The sequence below is a fragment of the Salvia splendens genome, chromosome 21, assembly GCF_004379255.2.
Source record: "Salvia splendens isolate huo1 chromosome 21, SspV2, whole genome shotgun sequence".
In the NCBI taxonomy this organism is placed as follows: Eukaryota; Viridiplantae; Streptophyta; class Magnoliopsida; order Lamiales; family Lamiaceae; genus Salvia; species Salvia splendens.
Window position 1 is genome coordinate 3,713,960 of NC_056052.1, and position 23,232 is coordinate 3,737,191.

Genomic DNA, 23,232 nt, shown 5'->3' on the forward strand with positions numbered 1-23,232 from the left:
TCTTCTCTATATTATTCTCTCTTTTATTTTATTATATATCTACTTTAACTATGTCAAACTCAATAGGAGAAATCATATTCTTATTCATTGTTCCGTGAATGCATAGATTACAATGTTATATAGGCACAATAAGTTTGATGAATTATCCCATTCTCTTTACAAAACTGGGTCATAGCACTGTTAACAAATTCCCTCCCATTATCTGACCTAAGGGTTTTTTATGTTGGTATGGAATTGTGTCTGGATTAGTTTAAAAAAGGATGCAAATCTATCAAAGACTTCTGACTTGTGTTTCAAAAAATAAATCCACGTCATCCTATTACAGTCATCCACAAAAATCAAAAAATATTGAAAGCCATTTCCACCAACAAAAGGCGCAGGGCCCTAAACATCAGAGTGTACTAAAGAAAACATAGATTGCATACGAGTGTTTGTAGGTTTAAAATTCTGTCTATGGCTCTTGGCCAAAATACAAGTCTCGCAAGAAAAATCAGAAGAAATAGAAAGGTTTGGGTAAAATAATTTAAAGTAACCAGGAGAGGGGTGTCCTAGTCTTCAGTGTCAGAGCCAAGTTTCTTGTTTTATGGATCTGTGGGCCAGCATAGCACTTCCATGTTGAGCTATCTCGTCCACGTAATAGAGTTCTTGCTTCTCAGTGCCACGCCCAAGAATCCTCCTCGTCTGAATATCCTGCTGAATACAAAAATCAGGATGCATTAGAAGTGTGCAATTCAACTCCTTTGTCACATGACTTATAGACATCAACCTTTGAGACAATGTAGGAACATAGAGATAGTTCTTAAGCCGGAGTGTGGGTGATATTTCAATCATGCCCGAACCCACAACATTAATTAATTCCTCATTCGCAGTTCTAATATATGATCTATCAGCATCTTCACTATAATCAAGAAAATCATTTTTATCCGGAGTCATGGTATCGGTTGCCCCACAATCAAATATCCAACCTTTTGATTTCTTTTCAGTGATGCCATAAACATGAAATGCAGCGGAAATCTCTCGTAAGGGTGTAAAAGTATTTTCTGACACAAAATTGGGGTAGTTTTCAGATTTATTGGCAGCTGGGGGTCTTTTTCTAATTTTCTGGAAGTTTGGGGGTTCATATATATGTAGATGTGGTCTTTTTTTGTATTTTGCAAATTTCAGGGGAGGAAACTTATAATTAGGCAAAGTAAAATTAGGGTTTGGATATAATCCAAACCCTTTACCTCATTTGGCTGTTGCGCCGCCTCCGACTTCCGTCCATTCTGCGAAATTACCACCGCCCCTCACGTTGCCGCCGGCCGATGGAGACTCATGTCACATCCCCGTTCCGACTCCGGTTGATTCCCCATGATTTCCGGCCTCGATTCGCCGCGGGACCCCTTCTCCGTTCACGCCGATGGCGATTTTTGCCTGGGCTGGGGAGGTTCTCGCCTTCTGCCGTTCCTCCCACCAATCCGGGTATCCGACCCGTTTGAAGCAGTTCTTCCAAGTGTGCTTCTGGTTTCCGCAATGGGAGCACCATAGTTTCGAGGTATCGACCTTGTTTCCCGGCCGGCTGGTGGCCGCGGGACGCCGTGGTGGCGCGCTGTTTCGGTGTGGTAGTCGTTGATTCTGTGCGACGAAACCTTGTCCGATTCCCCCGCCAAATGATGATTCGGTTCCTCCGTTGGCTTCGTCGGTGGGTGAGGACGACGCCGGTGGCATGATTCGACGTCGAGCCGCCTCCACTGATGGCGCCGGTTCTTCATTCAAGATCTCCCTTCGGATTGAGTCGCATTCCTGATTTAATCCGATCAGGAATTTGATGAGTCGTTTGGAATTTGAGTAGTTCTGGAATTGGTCGATCCCCTTATCACAGCAGCTAATCGGTTGTTTCTGACTCCGATCTATATTGATCCACAATCCGTGAATCTTTCTGTAGTATGTTTCTAGGTCCATGTTACCTTGTTTGATGTTAAGGCCACCCGCAACGCGTCACGCGGGTGGCCCGTATTCCTTCACTAAGGGACGGGGCGGCGGCGTGACGCGTTGCAGCGCCCCGTCTCGTCCCCAACCCGTTCCACGTTCCGTCCCGCCATGACAAATGGCAAGACGTCTCGCCACGCGCCGAGGCGACGTGGCGCGCTCCGCCGCCAAGCGTGACACCCACTCGCCGCCCGCGAGTGGGCATCGTCACGCTGACGTAATAAATCATTTTTTTAAATTAAAATTAAATAAAAAAAATTGAAAAAATGAAAAACGGTAATATTACCGTTATATTACCGTTTTTTCATTTTTTTTTATTTTTTTACTCTATAAATACTCATAATTCATCCTCATTTCACACACAACTGCACATCTATTCTTCCCAAATCATCTCCATTTCCTCTCCAATTTTCATCTAACCTCTCATCACAAAATGTCCGGCGACGGGAACTCTGGCGGTGGCGGCTTCGGCGGGTTCGACATCAACGCATTCGGCGACTGGGGGGTATGTACAATGTCCTCGGTGATGGTTCCGGTTCGTCGACGGCGGGCACCCAGGGTTCTTCGACGCCGGGGGGTACCAACCACCCCATTTTGATGTGGATGCATACGCCCGTCCCTCTGCCCCGAGGTATTCGCAGGGATTATCCCAGATTCGGGAGGATTATTCCGTTGAACCCACTCCGGAAGAAGGCCGAGGCAGTGGAGGAGGCCGAGGCGGGGGAGGAGGCTTTGGCGGTGGAAGCTCCAGGGCGGAGGCGGAGGCAGACGAGGAGGAGGATGAGGATCCAGGCCGGCATCCGTAATGCCCCAAAGAAACGCTGGCGCTGTACAACGCCTGGATTAGTGTCTCGTACGATCCCATCGTCGAGAATCAACAACTCCGGAAGTGCTTCTGGGAAAAGGTCACCGAGGCCTACCACGAGATTAAGCCCAAGGGCTCCCGCCGCCGCACATATAAGATGCTTCGCGCTCACTTTGACCGAGTCGATAGAGAGGTCAAAATATTCTGCGCCATCTACAAGAATGAAGCGGCTCATTACCAAAGCGGAGCCCAGGGAGCCGACATTCTGAGGTCGGCTTTGCGAGTCTACTTCGACGACACCGGCAAACAATTCAAATATGTCGATGTTTGGGAGGTCGTCAAAGACGAGGAAAGGTGGGCCGTCGGTGTGAGTTCCAGCTCGGGCTCGACCTCGAAGCGCATGAAGCACACGGCGGGTGGCCAATACTCGTCTAGTGAGGGCGGTTCGGGCAGCGCCGTAGGCGAGTTTGCCTCGCAGGAGGTTGAGGGCACGGCAGACGATGCCGGGGGTCCTCTCGTGGGCACCGTCGGCCACAAGGGAGAAATGCGGCGAAGGCGGCTAGAGGGACGAGGGGCCGAGCTGAATCAAGCCAGGCGGGCTCGGGCTTGGGGGGACCCTCGAACTCTCTTATGTCCATGTACATGACCGCCACAATGCCGGACACTTCCCGCATGACGCCTCCCCAACACCAAGCCCATCTTAACGGAATTGCGTTTATGGCAGCACAACTTGGCATTCCGCCTCCTCACGGCTTCAGTGCACCTCCACCGCTTTCGGGGGATGATTCGCCGGCGGAGTAGTTTTTTTATTTTCTATAAATTTGTATTTTAAATTATGTCATTTTTATTTTTGTAGGATTTTAATTATGTGTTTTTTTTATTTTTTGAATTTTAAGTTGTATTTTTATTTTATGTTGTAATTTTATTTTATTTTTAATGAAGTGTGTTTTTTAATTGAATTTGGTTGGAAATAAAAATAAAAAATAAAATTGAATAGTAATTTAAGGGACAGTTAAGGGACGGAGGGTTGCAGGTTTCGTCCCTTAGTTAAGAGATGGAGTAAAAAAGTACATTGTGGCCCATGAATAGTAATTTAAGGGACGGATAAGTGACAGCGTTGCGGATGGCCTAATTGCCTTCTCTTCCAGGTAATAAATGAGGTATCGATCGGCCTTACTCTCAAACGTCACCGTGAGGTTGTCCCACACGGCCTTCGAGGTCTGGTGATGGCCGAAGTCCGCGATGATGTCGTTTTCAATATTGTCGACGATCCTCGAGAACACCACGAGGTCGTTCTCTTCCCATTCGTCGTATCCCCTGCTTCCCGGTTCTGGGGGATCATTCTTGATATGTGAGTAGGCGCCCCTGCCTCCAATCTTCACCTTGATCAATCGTGCCCACAACGAGTAGTTCCTACCATTCAGTTTGAATGGTACCGTGATGCTTTTGCTGTTTCTGAGGCTTACAGCTTGTTCCACCTCCTTCGTATCTTCTGTGTCTGACATGTTTGGATGTAGGTTCTGGGTATTTTGGATCGGTTTTGGCTGAAAAAGGTCGAGGAATAGGTATTATCGGCTATGATGATATTTTTCTGAGCCACGATCGTTCTGCTCTTGATACCATGTTAAACTCAATAGGGGAAATCATATTCTTATTCATTGTTCCGTGAATGCATAGATTACAATGTTATATAGGCTAGAGGATTCTACAAATATGGTAAACCTAATTTACAATAATTACAATGAGATATATATGGCATAATATATTCTCATATCAATTTCATATGATCTGCTGCCTGATTTCGTGTGATATGATTCTAACAAACTATTTATTACAGTTTTTTAAAACAACTGCCAAAAAGAAACGACTCAATTTAGTTAGGACTGAGATTGGGACTGATGGAGTACTAATCTTCACCAATCTGATATGGCAGCTAACTTATGTGAGGAGCAATCTTACCAAATTACGGTAAAATCTACTCAGAAGTTCGGAAGGGATCACCTACAACAAATCCTAAAACACACTCACAATAAAATAAAATAATTTTTTAAACATGAGCAATTTTAATAAGTGATGGTGAGATCCATTTTATATTGTTGTGAGTGTATTTTAGGATTTGTTGTAGTGATCCTTTCCGCTCAAAGTTTAGTTTCTGTCATTTTACAATTATACATTTCCTTTAAGAGCATCAGCAATGGCGCCCGTTCCGGCGGAATTCCGACTGGCCTGCCGGAATTCCACGGCGGACGTCCTCCATTGTACATGGTATGCACGGATACGAAATTCCGCCAAGGACACCGCAGTTCCGCGGCGTTACGCGGAATTCCGTCGCGACGGGCGTGCGGACGTCCGCCATTGCGTTGACTCCCACGGACGTCCGTACGGAATTCCCGTTTATTGCATTAATTTTTTTAAAAAATTCTATATATACGGCTCGTTGAACTGCATTTCATTCGCACCACTTGTTTTAACAAGTTTCTCTCTCCACATTTCTTTTATATATCCGGAATGGCTGGTAGTGGTAGTGGTAGTGGTGGGCATTATGAACACATGATGCGTCTGATTCATGCATGTGTGCGGGAATCAGCGGAGAGGAAGGAACAAGCGGCCTTGGCGCCGGCGGTACCTCGACCCATCCATCGGCGAACTATAATACCCCGGGACCACCTCGCTGCCACTAGCAATGTACGCATGGGGATACCCCATGACGATGTCGATCGAGTCCGTGCATTTGCCGACATGCGCCAAAGACAAGCCCATGTTCGCTCCAGAACGATATTATTGAAGAAGTATGGCAGCGGATGTGTCGTCGTTGATGTAGTTTTTAATTATTAAATGTTTTTTTAATTTGGTGAAATGCACTTTTCTTTTTTTTTATTTAATGGAACCCCTATTTGTGTCGAAATTTTAATTCCGTAAATTATTTAATTCCGAAATTGTTTAATTTGTGAATATGTGTCTTTTTTAATTGTGGGAAGTCCTTCGGGAAGTCCTTGAGGATGTCCGCCACTATGCAATGGGAAGTCCTTAGAGCATTAGCAATGGCGCCCGTCCCGGTGGAATTCCGACCGGCGTGCCGGAATTCAGCGGCGGACGTCCGCCATTGTGCATGGTATGCACGGAAACGGAATTCCGCCGAGGACACCGCAGTTCCGCGGCGTTATGCGGAATTCCGTCGCGACGAGCGTGTGGACGTCCGCCATTGCGTTGACTTCCACGGACGTCCGCGCAGAATTTTCGTTTATTGCATTAAATTTTTTTAATTGTGGGAAGTCCTTCGGGATGTCCGCCACTGTGCAGTGGGAAGTCCTTAACGTGGCAGTGCAGTGGGAAGTCCATATAACGTGACAGGAGGTGTTTTTGGGAATTCCGCGCTATTGCAGATGCTCTTATGACGTGACAATGTAGTGGGAAGTCCGTATTATGTGGCATGAGGTGTTTTTGAGAATTGCACAGGGAATTCCGCCAGGAATTCCGCGCGCCTCTGCTGATGCTCTAAAATAGAATTTCAATTTTGGGAATCCATATTTTCTCCTTAATCAAAATCCCTAAACCCTAAATATCCACCAAAGCTCTTCACCAATCTAACAAATTTCTCTTTCAAGTTCCTACTTTCTCCCTCTAATCCCTAAATCTCCACCCAAATTCTATCGCTTGTCTCCGTAGTTCAGCCATGGCGGAGATAAAGCTCTCAGAGACGCGAGACCTAACCCGAATTGAACGAATCGGCGCCCACTCCCACATCCGGGGCCTCGGCCTCGACTCCGCCCTCGAGGCCCGCTCCTCCTCCGAGGGCATGGTCGGCCAGACTTCAGCCCGGAAAGCCGCCGGCGTCATCGTCCAAATGGTCCAGGAAGGAAAAATCGCCGGCCGCGCAGTCCTCCTCGCCGGCCAGCCCGGGACCGGCAAAACCGCCATCGCCATGGGCATGGCTAAATCCATCGGCCAAGAGACCCCCTTCGCTATGCTCGCAGGGAGCGAGCTCTTCTCGCTGGAGATGTCGAAAACCGAGGCCCTAATGCAGGCGTTCAGGAAAGCGATTGGGGTCAGAATTAAGGAGGAAACCGAGGTGATTGAGGGCGAGGTTGTGGAGATACAGATTGACCGGCCGGCTGTTGCTGGGGCTGCGTCAAAGACGGGGAAGCTCACGCTGAAGACTACGGATATGGAGACGGTGTATGATTTGGGGGCGAAGATGATTGAGGCCTTGGGGAAGGAGAAAGTGCAGAGTGGTGATGTGATTGGCATCGACAAGGCCTCGGGGAAGATTACGAAGCTCGGGAGGTCGTTCTCGAGGTCAAGGGACTATGATGCAATGGGGCCTCACACTAAGTTCGTGCAGTGCCCTGATGGTGAGCTGCAGAAGAGGAAGGAAGTTGTGCATTGCGTTACGCTTCATGAGATTGATGTTATCAACAGCAGGTAGATTCTACGAGTTTTATGTTTGTGATGGAGATGCTGAATTTGATTTATTGATGCATTATGAATTAACAGTATCCCTTGAATGGCTTGAATTACTAGACTTGTTGTTTCGAAAATATTAGCTGGTTGGTGTTTACTTTATTTGCTTTATACATTTAGCTAATTGAGTTGAAGTCAACACCAAGGAGTCGGAGTGGGGGATTGGATGGAGTATGTTGTAAGCCAATTCAAATGCGCATTGCCCTAGTGTCTTTGATAAGTATAGCAGATAAGTTCTTATGTTTTTACCTGTCTCTCTCTGGATTGAAGAGATGTTTTGCGTTCAACTTGGCCATAATCATACCACTTTTGCTGGTGCTTGTTATCATCAGGTTAAATATTGGACTGCCTGCATCTTGAATTCTAGAATCTTGAGTTGTTACTTCTTTTTGTTAGGATCGTCGACTGCAACATTAGTTTGATATTGTCCGCTTTGGGTCAAGCCCGCACGGATTTGTTTTTGGGTCACTCCCAAAAGGCCTCAAACTAATTAGGGTTGGACAGGAATTATATACACCTTCCAACTTCCCTTACTCATCCGATGTGGGATGGGTTTGTACCCCAACAAACCTCCCCTCAAACCGAGACCACATCGGGAACGCAGTCGACACGAACATGGGTCGTTCCAGCCCTGGCCCCTGGGTCATCCTAGGCCCGACTCTAACCCGAGTCCTTCAGGGCCCGACCCTAACCGGGGCTCATCCAGGCACAACCCATAGCCACCTGGGCTCTGATACCACTTGTTAGGATCGTCGACTGCAACATTAGTTTGATATTGTCCGCTTTGGGTTTGTACCCCAACACTTTTGGTACTTTAGATATGCAATAGGTTGTGACTAGTTTGCTAATATGTGGAGACTGGAGGGTAAGCTTTTAAGAGTTGTCACCAGTGGCCAATCTTTTCTTTAGTACTTTACTTTTGGTTAGGTGGCAAAGGTTTAGATTTCTGGCTTTCTGCTAGCCATGGTTCGAAGACATCTCTTCCTCTGGAATCCAGCAATGGAGGGGCTAATATGAACTGTTAGAAGGCTGTTTTGTGCAATTTCTGGTCAGACAGAAGTGTATTGGAAACTCACTGACTGTTGAACATAGTATATTTTTTATTTCACAAACTCTCTTACTGTTGAGCATTACCTGGATGTTAAATGCTTTGCAGCTTAGCCTCTTTGGCCTTGTTAAAATGAAACTCAGGTGAAATATTTAGGAATTTGGTATGTTTTATTGAGTCTGTTTAATACAATTGGCTAGATTACCTTAAACAAAAAATAAATTCTTATTCCATGAGATTTTAATATGCTTATCTATATAGTGCAGTTTACACCTTTATGACTGGTCTAAGAATCATGGTTCACGGTACCACAGCCCCTAATTTGCTAACCGTGTTGTCTTGTTAATATATGTATATAACTGCACACATGTCTCAATTTCAGAACGCAGGGATTTCTGGCACTTTTTACGGGTGATACTGGCGAAATCCGTGTAGAAGTTAGGGAACAAATCGACACAAAAGTAGCAGAGTGGAGAGAAGAAGGAAAAGCAGAAATTATACCGGGTGTCCTCTTCATTGACGAAGTACACATGCTTGACATCGAGTGCTTTTCTTTCCTGAACCGTGCATTGGAGAATGACATGGCGCCTATATTAGTTGTCGCCACCAACAGAGGGATCACTTCCATCAGGGGCACAAACTACAGATCCCCACACGGAATTCCAATCGATTTCCTTGACCGCCTGCTCATCATCTCCACCCAACCCTATACAGGAGACGATATCCGGAAGATCCTGGACATCAGATGCCAAGAGGAAGATGTAGAAATGTCCGAAGATGCTAAGGTACTACTTACAAAGATCGGAGAAGACACATCACTGAGATACGCCATAAACCTCATCACCTCTGCTGCATTGTCCTGCCTGAAGAGGAAGGGGAAGATTGTGGAAATGGAGGACATAAGCCGCGTGTATGAGCTCTTCTACGACGTGAAGAGGTCGACACAATACTTGATGGAATATCAAAGCCAGTATATGTTCAGTGAGGTGGGAACAGGAGAGGGATATGAAGACGAAGCTAATGCAATGCTCTCATAAAGAGTGTGTATTGACACAATGGTATGTTTATGTTTGGTGGAAATATTATTTCAGCTTCGGATATGTATTAGCTATATGACGATATGCTTCAGTTATGGAAATGTTAATTAAACTGTTTTTAGTGAATATTTGAGGCAGTCTCAGAAAGTTTTGTGCTTGAAATTTGTAGGTTTGTCTTTTGCCACATGTAATTTAACTTAAAAATCACTTTAGTTACACCAAAGTTTTATCTATTTAAAGATTGATGGATAAATTTTCTTTAAATCATGGTCATTAATGATTGAACTATTAACTTATGCTCAAAGAATCAAGTATTCAGATCACAATCTATTTTTTATAATTACGAATATTTTTTTCGTGGTATAAGGATGATTAAAAATTAATGAAGAATTTATCAACATAAAAACATAATTTAAATACCTGATTTGTTTAGCCTTGAATTGACAATTTCAATTATGAGGTTCTAAATTGGGAGTGCATTTCAATAAAAAAAAGATATCTGAAAAAGTAAAAAAAAATTAATTGAAACCAAAATCACAAAAAAAAATATCTACTATTAATAATTTAATATCGTCCTCTAAATAGCGCGTATTAGTTGTTAAATTCAAGTGATAAAAATATCACGAAAATTGTAAAAAGGCATCAAAGTGTAATTACATATATGTCTAGAGTCTATTCAATGTTAATAAAATATTACACCACGAATATGCAAATTCAGTTGTCGGGGGGTCTATTTTTGTAATTCACTCTTAATCATCAACGACAACTATATTAGTGAATGGTGATTCTCAGGTATTAGTATATCTATAGTTTGCTTAAAATTAACATCTCAAAAATCATCTCTCTAGTATGCTTATGAAGTTTTAAAGCATCTCAAAGGAGAAAGGTAAATGAAGAGGTAAAGTCATATAACTACCATATTTACCTTTTTTCCATGAAAAATCATTCTCCAAGGGGAGAGGTATTTGAGAAAGTGTTATACATTTTCCTATTTTAAAGATGCATCTTTACCTATCCATCAATGGAGAGGTAAAATCTTATAACTATCATATTTGTCTTCTTTTCATGAAAAAATCATTCTCCAAGAAAGAAGTTATTTGAGAATGTATTACACTCTATGTTTTTTAATGCATTTTATACTGCTATTATTTTATTTTTAAAAATATGATTTAGCTTTCTATATACCTTTTTACTTTGGAATGTATTACTTTTTAGAAGGGTATATTTTACTTTTTAAGAAGGTAAATAGATGATATATCTCTTTTATTTACCTTTCCTTATTGAAAATGCTCTTACTCTTTCAACTCAAATGAATTTTATTTTTATTTTTATTTTAGTTTTGAACTTCTCTATTCCAGCTTTCCTTTTCTTCTCAATATATGCTTTTGTTTATTTATGCTACTTTATCTTCGTTCGTTTTATCATTTCAACTAAATCTTCTACTAATATTTTCTAGTCATTATTTCATGTTTTCATCAACTTTTTAAAAGATCAAACTGTATCATATATTCAAAATGAGAAGAAATAACAATATTGATTACGAAAGAGAGAGAAAAAGAAAAATAAAACACAAAATCACAGACTCCAAAGTATACGAATTTCAAATAAAAAAAGTGACCTTCAAAAAATAAACGCCGTTGCCGGGGATCGAACCCGGGTCACCCGCGTGACAGGCGGGAATACTTACCACTATACTACAACGACTTATTGTTTTAATTCAGCAATTATAATATTTAATTGTGTGATGTCACTTGCCTCTTTCTATCCTCTTTCAGTAATAATACTACCTTTTCTTGACAAATTTCTGATTTATATTTTGAGAGACTAAACACAAGTATCTGGTGAAATCCTAAAACATCAACTATTTTAGTAATAAAAAATTGTAAAAGATAAATAGTTATAAAGCATATAATACCATCGTGTGCATGCACGTACAGCCATAGAGATTGAGTTTTGACTGAAAATTTGTGGAAATTTCAGTACACTATTATAAAGTAGATGTGAATATTCGCATCAAGATTACAAATCATATTATAAATTAAAGCCAGTGCAAAATTTGACCGAACTGGGCCAGCCGTGGACGACCATGTTGTGGGCCTTGTATCGGCCCAGTGGGAGCTCGAAGTCCATGTCGGTGAAAGCGGCGTCGGAGTCCACCCACCAAATCCACTCGGCCTCGAGGTGGGCCCGCATAGCAGCCTTCACCTCGGCCGTCTTGGCCCAGAACGATTGCATCTTCGGGTGGAGCAGCGCGTTGTTGTAGAATACGCCGATGCCGTGGCGCCGGCGGTATTCCGGCAAGGCGCCGCCTGCGACCCCGTCACCATCAGAATCCTGCTCTCGGCGCCGGCGGCAAAGGAAGGGTGCTGCCGCAGCCAGGCGGTCCGCTTCTCGTCCCAGTTCTTCACCGGCGGCGAGTCGATGGTGTAGCTCAGGTCCGGGTCGTCGTAGAAGCCAAACGAGGAGGAAGGTGAGGAGAGAAAGGTGGTGGATTTTCTCCGGCTGTTGCTGTTCTTGGACATTGTGGAATTGGGGAGCTCAAGCGACACCATTATAAATTCTGGAGAAATTAAAAGGAAGAAAAAACGATACAATGTCGGAGTTGATGTAAATGCGTCGCCGGTGGCTAAATTTAGGGCGAGAGTTGGCGGATTAGGGGTGGCGGAGCAGTGGGCGGCGGTGGTTGAGAGAGTTTAATTGGATTTTGGAGATTGTTTTGATGAAGAATCAACTAAATAGATCTTTGATATCATCATTTCCATTAGATTAGTTTTTACGTTCTCATGTAAATATATGTGAAAAAAATAAGAAAAAAATAGATATGATAAAATAAGAGAAAAACAAAGTGTTGTTTTTTTTGTCATAAAAGGAAATGTATCACTTATAGTGGGACGGTCCAAAAAAGAATACGCTTCATTTATAGTGGGACGGAGGGAGTATATTTCTTCCACAATCCATGAGATTAGGTTGTGTATTTCTATCTTCATTTCACTTCAATTTATTCCATTAGTCTCTAATTATATCACACATGTGAAAGTTAAACTGTGAAACCATAATTTATTTAAAATACTGTAAAAATTAAAACCAATACATTCCTAATATACAGTTCCCTTTACGGATAAGGTATTTGGCACATAAACGCAAGAATACTACTATCAAAATTTATACCAAAATTTTTTTTAGTACATTTGTCAGATTTTGAATAGAAAAACAAAGTTAGGATTGCAACCATGAGCATTATGTCAGGGTTTGCTCTTATCCTATGAACTTCGCCTAATAAGATAAATATAAAAATCCCAAATGGACAACAGCTTTATTGGAACAGGCATATAGTAGTATAATATAGTCGTGATTAATTAATGTAATATACTTAATTATATTATTTGTCTGAATTTATTCGTATAACTGAGCATGTGGTTTGGCAAAACAAGAGACAGAAATACTCTATCGACAATCAATGACACAGCAATTTAATCTATGTAAAATGTAGTATTCTTTATTATAATCCACGGAATAGCTCTTAGTTTCTAAATTACATTAATGTGACTGAATCAGGATTAGACGAGTCAAAATTCTAATTCAAATCAATATCTAATGACATTAATTACTATTGTTTCTTTGGATCTATATCCAGATTTTTATCCGTCTCCTAAATTTTGCCTGCATTTTCTAAGGATAGAAAACACGGTTGATCGCGACTAGGGGAGGATTAAAGAAGCGGAGAAGAAAGGGGAAAACAACACAACTCGACCATAGCTCAAAATAAATGGGAATAGTTCAAAGGGATAATATCTCAACAATACATGAACTCAAAGAAACAACATTCAGCGGAAGCATTCGAGAGAAGAATAATTTATGTATGAATACATAATATATTCGGAACATTAAAAGCAAACACAAATCTTCACCAGCTCTGCTCAACACCCACCGCGCTCGTCACACTCAACCTGCACATTTTTAAAAAGAAATGCAGGGCTGATTACTTGATGCACTCAGTGGACTCATGTCAAAAATATTTTATAAAAAAAAGTATTTATCATGCCATTAACGAATGATCTCAGGGTTTTAACTTTGAAAGGGCCCGAGTCACTAAAACATCTCACCAACATCATCATCAACATCACCATACCATATCTGAGCATACATGACAAGGAATGTAGCCACATTCCAACCACTAGACCGGCCAACTCAAAGAGATAGCGCACGATCTACGGGGTGTACACTAGCCTGAGTAGGGACTCACTCCCTAGTCATACCCGAATTCGATTAATCATACATGGCAAAAACCACTTCAGATAGGTCCAATAGTAACACAAAAATATGGCATGATAAACATATTTCGCAAAAATAAATATACTTAGGACATAGTCCTTATTTAAAAAGAAAGCTCGCCTCAATCGTTTAACTCCTCAACTTGTCTTTCCATTCCGTTCTCAATCGTTTAACTCCTCAACTTGTCTTTCCATTCCGTTCTCAAATAGCATGCCAAAAATGATCCCCTTTTGAAAAACATAATATGCTACAAATTAGACTCTAGGAGAAATAAATTGAATTCAAACAAAGCATGCATCCTACGTGATGTTAAATCTTACCCTTCGATCTTTCTTGAGAAATTCAGAAATTCTCGCGTGTTACTCATAAATTTAGCCCACATCACATATCTAATTTGCCCAATTAAATTAATACACGTGCAGATTTGAAATCCTTCAGCCTAACTATATCACTTGACCCAATTTCTAATAAAAGTTGACCCAAACAAACAAAGGAAACCACTTCCTTTCCTCCATTCTAATCAATCCCCCTCTCTGTATTGTTCCCAGAAATTAAATCCCCTAAATGAACTCCAATTTCCCTCTTTTCTCTCACACTAGTTTGCAACGTCTGAAACTCTTTTTCTCCCTCTATTTCTCTCTACTTTGACAGCAAACCCTCTCTCTTCCCCTTCCTCACTTTGCAGCTCTTCCATCGGTGCTCGTAGCTGTCTAGCCCCACCGTCACTCTCCATCTTTCACCGTCTCAATTTCTGTTACAGCTGCCACGTTCATGACGACAAGCTCGCTTCACCGCCTCGTCGGTAATTCTCTCTATCTCTTTCTGGCAAGCTCTCCCTCCGTCTTCTCCCTCTTGCTGGAAAATCAGCCAGTTATCTTCTCCGTCACTTCTCACTTCTTCACTCCTAAATTTCTACATCTCTCGTCTCCTCCTTTTCAAAATCAGGAGCAATCCCCCAAATTCAAACCCAAATTCTCATTGTTGTCACCTCATCTCTTCCATCTCTCTCTAATCGATCCACCTCTCCTAAAACTCAAATTCAGGAAATTTCAAATCGGAAGCTCCCTCCTTCCTCGCATCCACATCGGTAGCCGTGTCTGCCAGGCCGTTGCTGCCCCCGTTTACCGTGCCTCAAGCCTACCCAGCGCCACCGCCGAGCGCCCGGACCTCGCTGCTGTTGCTGCTATTCGCTCTCTCCACGACCCGCTAAACAACCTCAACTTAGCGTCGCTACATCTCCGTGAATCACTTCGTCGGACTGCCAGAACTCTCTTCTCCTTCTCGGTATCTCCTCTACTTCTTTTCTCCATGATGCATCCCCAAATTCCTCCCCCTCGATCTCACGCCGAGCCACCGTTGTTGTCCTCTACTTCGTAAACTTCTGCGCCGCTGCTGTTGTTCGAGATTCGCCGGGTAGCCGAGCAGTGCCGTCGTCCATCCCTGCTGTTCGGTGTACAACGCCACAGCGAAGCCGCAGTTCTAAACCGCCGTTACGCCGCAGTTCTAAACCGCCGTTACTCTCCATCTTTTCCGTTTGAGAGCTCAGCAACCTGCTGAGGAGTAAGCTTGGCTGAAAAACCACTCGCAGCATGCTTGTAACTATGTATCAAAGCATCCTTTGCAGCATCCTCACTTCCAAGAACAGAAGCGAGGGTTCTGATGTGATCAACAAGATTGTTGGGAGTGATGAACGTGGGATCATGGGAGATATATGTGTAGAAACCGATTTCATTGAATGTGGAGTAGAAACCGATTTGTTCTCTTCGGTCGGATTTTGTGGAACATAAATTGGGTGAGACTAATCTCACGATTAAATTCTTGCATATTCAAAGTGAGATGAAAATTAATAAATTATTTGGGCTCATAATAATTGGATTAAATTATTTGGGCTCATAATAAGTGGATTTCAAATTGGGCTAAAAGGAATAATTGCTCTATGCCCAAAAGGAAGTTGAAAAGGATTTCCAAAAGTTGGTGACGAAGAATTAGGCTTCGTACAAATAAAGAAAAAAGATCATAGCCCAAATTTAATAATAAAAACACTGGCTATTCCATCAACATCTAAAAGAAGTGAAAGAAATTTTTCGGCTACACAAACGACGTCCCTTCAAGAACAACTAAAAAGATAGAAAAAGTCGGGGTATTACAAATATGTAAAATATAAAATAGTCACATACGAAGGTAAGTTAAGAATTTTTAATCTTGATTCACTAACAATATCTACATTCAGAAATACTCTACAATAAATCAATGCAAATATAAATACTGTTGCCTAAATTTCACATAACACTAGGCTCTCGTAGCTCAGTTGGTTAGAGCACCCGTTTAGTAAGCGGGAGGTCTTGAGTTCGACTCTCAACGAGAGCAATTTTAAAAAATTATTTTTTCTTATTATCTGTTCTGTTTTTCTTCCTAATCTATAAAATCTATCAATTTTATGCTACTATTAATCATTAATAATTGCGTCGCTTTCACTATAATTTTTAGTAACTGTTCCGATTTTTTTCATATTAACCTATCATTTCATTTAGTATTTGAACTAATCGTTTGAATATATATACTGTACATGATTAGATTGGAAAAACACATGCAAAAAATAGACTCCTACAGTCCTAATCTATGTCATGTCACAGCTTAATTGTTGGAGTAAAATTTCGATTATAAAATTATTATGAAAGCTTTTTTTTAATAGAGTGGTCAATTTTAAATACTTAATAACTTAATAAAATCGTTATTCAGTAATAGCGCTTAACATCAGTTAAAAATGTTGTTGGCAATCTTAATTTCTGAAACAGATTCATTGGGCTTTAACGATGCGCCAACTACGGCCCATTATATTTATTCTCTTAGCTATATGGGTTAAATTTGTTAGTAGTGATTGTATGCATAGCCACAGCCAAATCATTCCCAATATTTTATGGACTCGAAATAGAAGAATTAAAGATTTGGAAAAAACTTGTACTACGAATTTTAAATTAAATCAGTTATGTAATGTATAATGCACCATCTAGCCGAGTCCAAAAAATATTATATTTTAAATATTCGTAGATTTATTTTTAGGGGTGATACAAAGTATTTTTGCATACTTTTCCCCTTTGCTCTACATACTTACAAGTTATGACTCATTAAATTGTAGTTTTCATTGTAGTTCAAGTAATAGGTTGACACTACCTGCCACCGTGTGGTTTTGGAAGCAGTTTTCCAGTTTCAACTATCAATTAACACGAGAAAAAACGCGTTTATAGGCGATTTTGCCTTTAAAATAACGCAAATGTACCCATTTTGTTATCAATTTCATTTATGGGAAAAACGCCGATGAAGTTGGCGTGTTTATAAGTAAAAACGCCAGTGAGATTGGCGTGTCTATAGGCAAAAACGCCAACATAGTTGGCGTTTTACAATGGCACCGTATCTTGCTCGTATTTTTAACCAAAATACTTAAATTTGAACACGCCAATCTTGATGGCGTCTTTACTAAATAAAACGCCAAGGTCATTGGCGTGTTTAACGTAAAAAACGCCAACCTGATAAGCGTTTTTCGGTTGAACCATATATCTCAGATCTCCCCCAAAATCGCAGACCCTAATCACATTTCCTCCCTCCCCAAAACGCGAAAAACCTTCCCAAAGCTGAAAAACGCGAAAACGCTTGCCTTGGTCGGGTTAACCCGGTGGTGGATTGAAGCGTGTAGATTTCTATTTTGGCTCATTTCTTCCAAATATTAGTACTCGCAATCGGTTAGTATAACTAATTTTTAACTCATTCTTCCAAACATTAGTCTACCAATATCAATATTTGATGGATTATTATGATAGTATATATTGTAGTGTAATTTATATAATTATTTGATGGATTGTTATAGTATTATAAATTGTATTGTAATTAATAGAAATATTTTGACCAATTGTTATGGTATTATATGTTGTAGTATATCTAATTTTTTACCCATATTTTTTACACCGTACGTCTTCCGATGGCACTCCTGCCCATATGTTATTAGAGACGTGTTGTCTCTGCAGATATAATACGGAGGGGTCCTCAGGACCACATAACAGCCGACGACGAGAAGTTGAAGAAGATGCCATAAATCACCTACACAACATTCATATTCCAAATTAAACAACAAACAAACCTAAACAAATTCAATAATTACAAACAATTTAATACAATATCACAAAATGGAACACCTATATCAAACAATTCACAATACACAACTTCAACATCATAACACAATTCACCTACACAAAAGTAACAGTTCAAATAAACAATATACATCAATTTTCCACCAATTCAACTTACCCAATTTTAGTTTAACCAACCTAACAATTTCAATTTCAATCTAACAATGTACACAAAATTAACATTTCAAACTAAAAAAAGACATTAACCAAAACCCACATAAACCAAATCAATTTGCCCAATTTTTAAGCTATCAAACCCTACGATTTTGGTTTATAATCAAATGTATACACAAATTCACTTAACCCAAACAATCCAACATAATAATCAACACTAACGTCATACAAATAATCCATATGCACAATATTTCAACTCAAATCGCAACACATTACAAACCCTAGCTAAATATCCAACAATTACTCTAATAATGTAAAAGATAAGCATACTAACCGAATAAATTGGACGAATTTGGGGAAAACTAGCACCGATTGATGAATGGAGGGCGAAATCACAAAGACACGGACGAATTTGCGAAGGATTTGCCGCTGCTAGAGAAAATCGCGAAGTGGGTCTGTGGTGTGAATTTTTCGCGACTGTCTGCTGCTAGTATATGTTTCTGAACAAAGACGCCAATGGTGTTGGCGTCTTTTCGTAAAGACGCCGATCAGGTTGGCGTTTTTTACGTTAAACACGCCAATGACCTTGGCGTTTTATTTAGTAAAGACGCCATCAAGATTGGCGTGTTTAAATTTAAGTATTTTGATTAAAAATACGAGCAAGATACGGTGCCATTGTAAAACGCCAACTATGTTGGCGTTTTTGCGTATAGACACGCCAATCTCACTGGCGTTTTCACTTATAAACACGCCAACTTTATCGGCGTTTTTCCCATAAATGGAATTGATAACAAAATGGGTACATTTGCATTATTTTAAAGGCCAAGTGGCCTATATACGCGATTTTCTCCAATTAACACAGGGGAATGGGAGAGAGAAGTTGGGACAGGAGTTTTGGAGTTGGTTTTAGATACAAGTTGACGGTTGGAGGCTTTAAAAAGGGAGTTGTTGACAAAGAAATGGGGCTTCTTCCACAGTACGATTGGGATGGAAATTAGAGAGAAAAGAAGAAGAGAGAGGAGGATCCGGCCTCCAATCTTCATCATCTCGGAGATGGACTACCGCCGGCTACCGGGGAACACCATTAGTCTTACGGTTCTTCTTCTGTAGCATGTGTGGCTAGTTTGTCTTCATTGCTCCTAACACTAGTAGGTTGAATTGATTGTAGAGATTGTATATTTAATCATTCGTTTTGGTTTTTGTCTATGGTTCGGATTTTATATATGCTATGTTTTGATGCATCTAATGTAGTATATTTTTCGCCTCTTTCTAATGTCTCTTTAACTTGGAAATTGGATGATAACATAGATGAAAAACTTATGAATTTTACCTTGTTCGGAGAAAAATGCATAAGTGAATATTGATGTAAAAAAGTCTTCAAAGTTGAATTAATACTTACTACACTTTCGTGGGAGTTTAGTTTGATGAGAAGAAGTTATGTGTTAAGTGTTCAGCTAACCATAATATTTGTTGGCTTGAAGAAGTTAGTCTAGTATTTACTGCGCTTCCGCGAGAATGATAGTCTAATGAGTAGGTACTTTTGGATATGTGTCCAGCTAATACTAGTACTATAATTCTTTAAGTATGTTCAGTACTTTTAGAGTGTAAAATTGATACATCGTTCTCAATAGCTTATGGACTTGAATATAGAATCAATACAATAGTGATTCATCCAAATGTCGTTAGGAGCAATGTACTTTTTCTTGAGTTTCTCTATTTTCGTACTTTAGTTTTTAAATTTAGTTTATTAATCTTGTCAAACCTTGTTAAATAATCATACGCCTCCCTATGGTTTGACACTCTTTTACTACACCTACATATGTACTCTCGCAGAAAGGTTGTAATTTTAGAGCTATTTGATATAGTTGTGTGTTATTAGTTCATTGATATAAAAGCTCGAAAATACAAATCAACGGGTCAATATAGAGTCGGTGCATTGTTAGAGCATCCACTAAGCGTCCCGCGCGGGGCTCGCGTTCCGTCCCGGAGGGACGGTTCCGCCGCGGGACGCGTTGCAACGTTCGTCCCGTCCCCAGCCCGTCCCGTAGCCCGTAGCCCGTAGCCGCGAGACAAGGGACGCGCCATCCCGACACGCGCCCGAGCGACGTGTCGCGCCCCCGATGCATGCGTGACGCCCACTCGCTGGCCCGCGAGTGGGCGTCGTCACGGATGACGCAATAATTCGTTTTTTAAAAAAATTTTGAATTTTAATAAAAAAAATTTGTTTTTCAAACGGTAATGTTACCGTTAATTTTTTATTTTTATTTTTTTTTATTTTTTTTGATTTATTTACTCTATAAATAATCCTATTTCATACTCATTTCACACACAAACACACATCTATTCCTCTCAAATCCTCTCTATAACCACTCCAATTTTATCTTAAATCAACTCAAACAAATAGATCATTTTGAGCAAATGCGTCAACTAATGGAACAATCACTTGAAGAAGATCGACGCCGAGAGGCGGAGGAAGCCGCGCCGCCTCCACGACGATCCCAGACATACATCCATCGCAACCGGGAGGAAGCCGCCGCAAGGTTAGTACGCGACTACTTCTGCGATAACCCGATTTGGGGAGAAACCTACTTCCGTCGCTGTTTCCGCATGAGTAAACCACTATTTCTCCACATCGCGAATACTTTGGCGGCCCGGGAAGAGTTCTTCCAAGAAGGGTTCGACGCGGACGGGCTTCCCAGCCACACGACGCTGCAGAAATGTACTGCAGCAATCCGTCAGCTTGCGACTGGACAAACGACCGACATGTTCGACGAATACCTCCACATCAGAGACACCACTGGGCGCATGTGCTTGCTCAAATTCTACAAAGGCGTCCGGGCAGCCTTTACCGACGAATTTCTCCGGAGGGCAAGCACGACCGATTGTCAGTTCCTCCTCGACCTGAACGAACAAGTGCACGGATTCCCCGGGATGCTTGGCAGTGTCGATTGCATGCACTGGCAATGGAAGAATTGCCCGGTGGCTTGGAGGGGGTCCTACACGAGCGGCCATAAAGGCACCCACCCAACCGTTGTACTCGAGGCCGTTGCCGACTACCAGCTTTAGATCTGGCACGCGTACTTTGGGGTCCCTGGCTCGAACAATGACATAAACGTGCTCCACCAGTCCGACCTCTTTACCGAAGTTTTGGATGGTAAAGCGCCGGCCATCAACTTCGTCGCCAACAACCGGCTGTAGAAAATGGGGAACTATCTCGCCGACGGCATCTACCCGAAGTGGCCGACCTTCGTGAAGACGTGCAACAGGCCTGCGAACCCAAAGCAAGCTCTTTTTGCGCAGAAGCAGGAGGCTGCTCGCAAGGATGTGGAGAGGGCGTTCGGGGTTCTCCAAGCGCGCTTCAACATCATCAAAGCCCCGACTCGTTCGTGGTTCATGGAAAGCATGGCCGATATCATGTATACGTGCATAATCTTGCACAACATGATTGTCCAAGACGAAGGACCCGAGGCGGGAAATTGGTTCGACCCCGAATCCCCCGGAAGCTCACCCGCAAGTAGTCCGCCGCGAAGTGGAGCGCATCCGTCAATACAAGAACGGTTGTCTATTCGGGCAAGGACACGAGACTCTAGCGCCCACGCCCAACTCCAAGAGGATCTAATTGAGCACATTGGGGAAAACTTTGGCGGAGAAAATTAAATTATGTCATTTTTATTTTTTAGGATTTTAATTATGTCCATTTTCTATTTTTTTGAATTTTAATGTTGTTTTAATTTTAATAAAGTGTGTTTGTTTTAATTGAATTGGGTTGGAAAAAAAATAAAAATGAAATTTAATGAATAGTAATTTAAGGGACGGAACGTTGCAGGTTTCGTCCCTTAATTAAGGGATGGAGGAATAAAGTACAGTGAGATCCTCAAATAGTAGTTTAAAGGACGGTGGGGGACGGCGCAGTGGATGCTCTTAGAAATATTCATCGCGTTCTGTCAACGTGGTAGAAACAATAACATGAATGTAGAGAACCGACACCTAAATGTGGTCGGATTCCATCATGACTCATCGACAAAAATCATGGAGGAAGGATTCAACTTCTTTACATTCTCGGTTCACAAATGTCCTTACTAGACGAGACTTGAGAGGTGGCACAACAACATCACTCCTTCGCAACATTTTTAAGCACTGTGGAAGCTACCAATACCAACTAAATAATCACATTCTCATCCTCATAATCGGAGTACAATTTGTACACGAAAAAAGTCTATTTTTTTAATATAATTTTCGTTCGTCTACTAAATTTAGTCTCATAGTAAAAAATAAAAAGCTACTCTCATTTTTTTAAAATTTTCGTTCGTTCACTAAATTTAGTCTCATAGTAAAAAATAAAAAGCCTCGCTCTCTCAATTTAGACTTAAAATATGTATCGTTCACCGATAAAATTATTTTTGATGGACTAAAGGAGTATAAAATAAAAATTTAGTACTACTAATTTTAAATGCAAAATATATGCTGCATTTTGGATTCCCTGATAATTTTCTAGAACCTCTAGCTTTGAGTTTGTTTTACCTATATTCCCATTATTAAGAATAAATAAAATAGATACATAGGCTGCATCGTTCTTTATATTCTCAAAAAAAAGTTGCGACAAATAAGTGAGATATTTGAGTAAAATAATAGACTGGCCTATGTAGTGCCAGTCTATTAGCGTTTTTTTTGTAGTGCCTGTCTAATAAATTATAATCAAATTCAACATCATGGATTCTTTGTCACTGGCCACAACTCTTACTAGGATTGACTGATGATTCCGCGAATTTTTGATGATGATAAATGCTCGTAAAAATAAATTACGACACCGAGAATTTTACGTGGTTCGATTTACTGAGGTAAATCTACGTCCACGGGGAGAAATGGGGGCAGGTTTGTATTGCTTGATCTGCGAATTACAGCTTACAACACAGACTTGCTATATGATTATTTCTCTAGAGAGATTCTAACCCTTTTCTACCAGATCTAAGTTCTATTTATACATTGAACTAAGATCGTGGCTTACATCATCACTCTAGGTCGTGGAGGTCGTGTAGGTCATGGCCTAAGATCGTGGCCTGAGTTGACGCCACGTGGTAGTGGGTGTGTTGGAAGTTGTGGAAATCCTGCATGGGTCCACTAACTCCTTGTTCGGTCGAATACTGAGACCGAACTGCTTTGGTTGCCGATCTGAGAGTAGAGCTTGATGCCGACCTGAGAGCAGAGCTTGATTGGTTGGCTTTTACCGAGCTGTAGGCTGAGGCCGAACTCTTTGGTAATGCCGAACTCATCCGAACTCTTTGGTCATGCCGAACTCATACTCTTCCTTGGGCTTCGGGCTGATGGGCCGTCATTGCTGTTGGGCTT

The 23,232-nt window shown here is 41.3% G+C and overlaps 1 protein-coding gene and 2 non-coding genes across 3 annotated transcripts; 2 read left to right on the top strand and 1 right to left on the bottom strand.

The window, feature by feature from the left end:
• The first annotated feature begins 6,319 nt into the window (after positions 1 to 6,319).
• Positions 6,320 to 9,466, top strand: LOC121785510 (ruvB-like 2). Its single transcript, XM_042183966.1, has 2 exons — positions 6,320 to 7,195; positions 8,665 to 9,466. Exons 1-2 carry the CDS (start codon positions 6,447 to 6,449, stop codon positions 9,317 to 9,319), a joined length of 1,404 nt encoding a protein of 467 aa, XP_042039900.1. The 5' UTR covers positions 6,320 to 6,446; the 3' UTR covers positions 9,320 to 9,466.
• Positions 9,467 to 10,951: 1,485 nt separating this feature from the next.
• Positions 10,952 to 11,023, bottom strand: TRNAD-GUC. The gene has a single exon. It is a non-coding gene; the product is annotated as a tRNA-Asp (tRNA).
• Positions 11,024 to 15,884: 4,861 nt separating this feature from the next.
• Positions 15,885 to 15,958, top strand: TRNAT-AGU. The gene has a single exon. It is a non-coding gene; the product is annotated as a tRNA-Thr (tRNA).
• Positions 15,959 to 23,232: the final 7,274 nt, after the last annotated feature.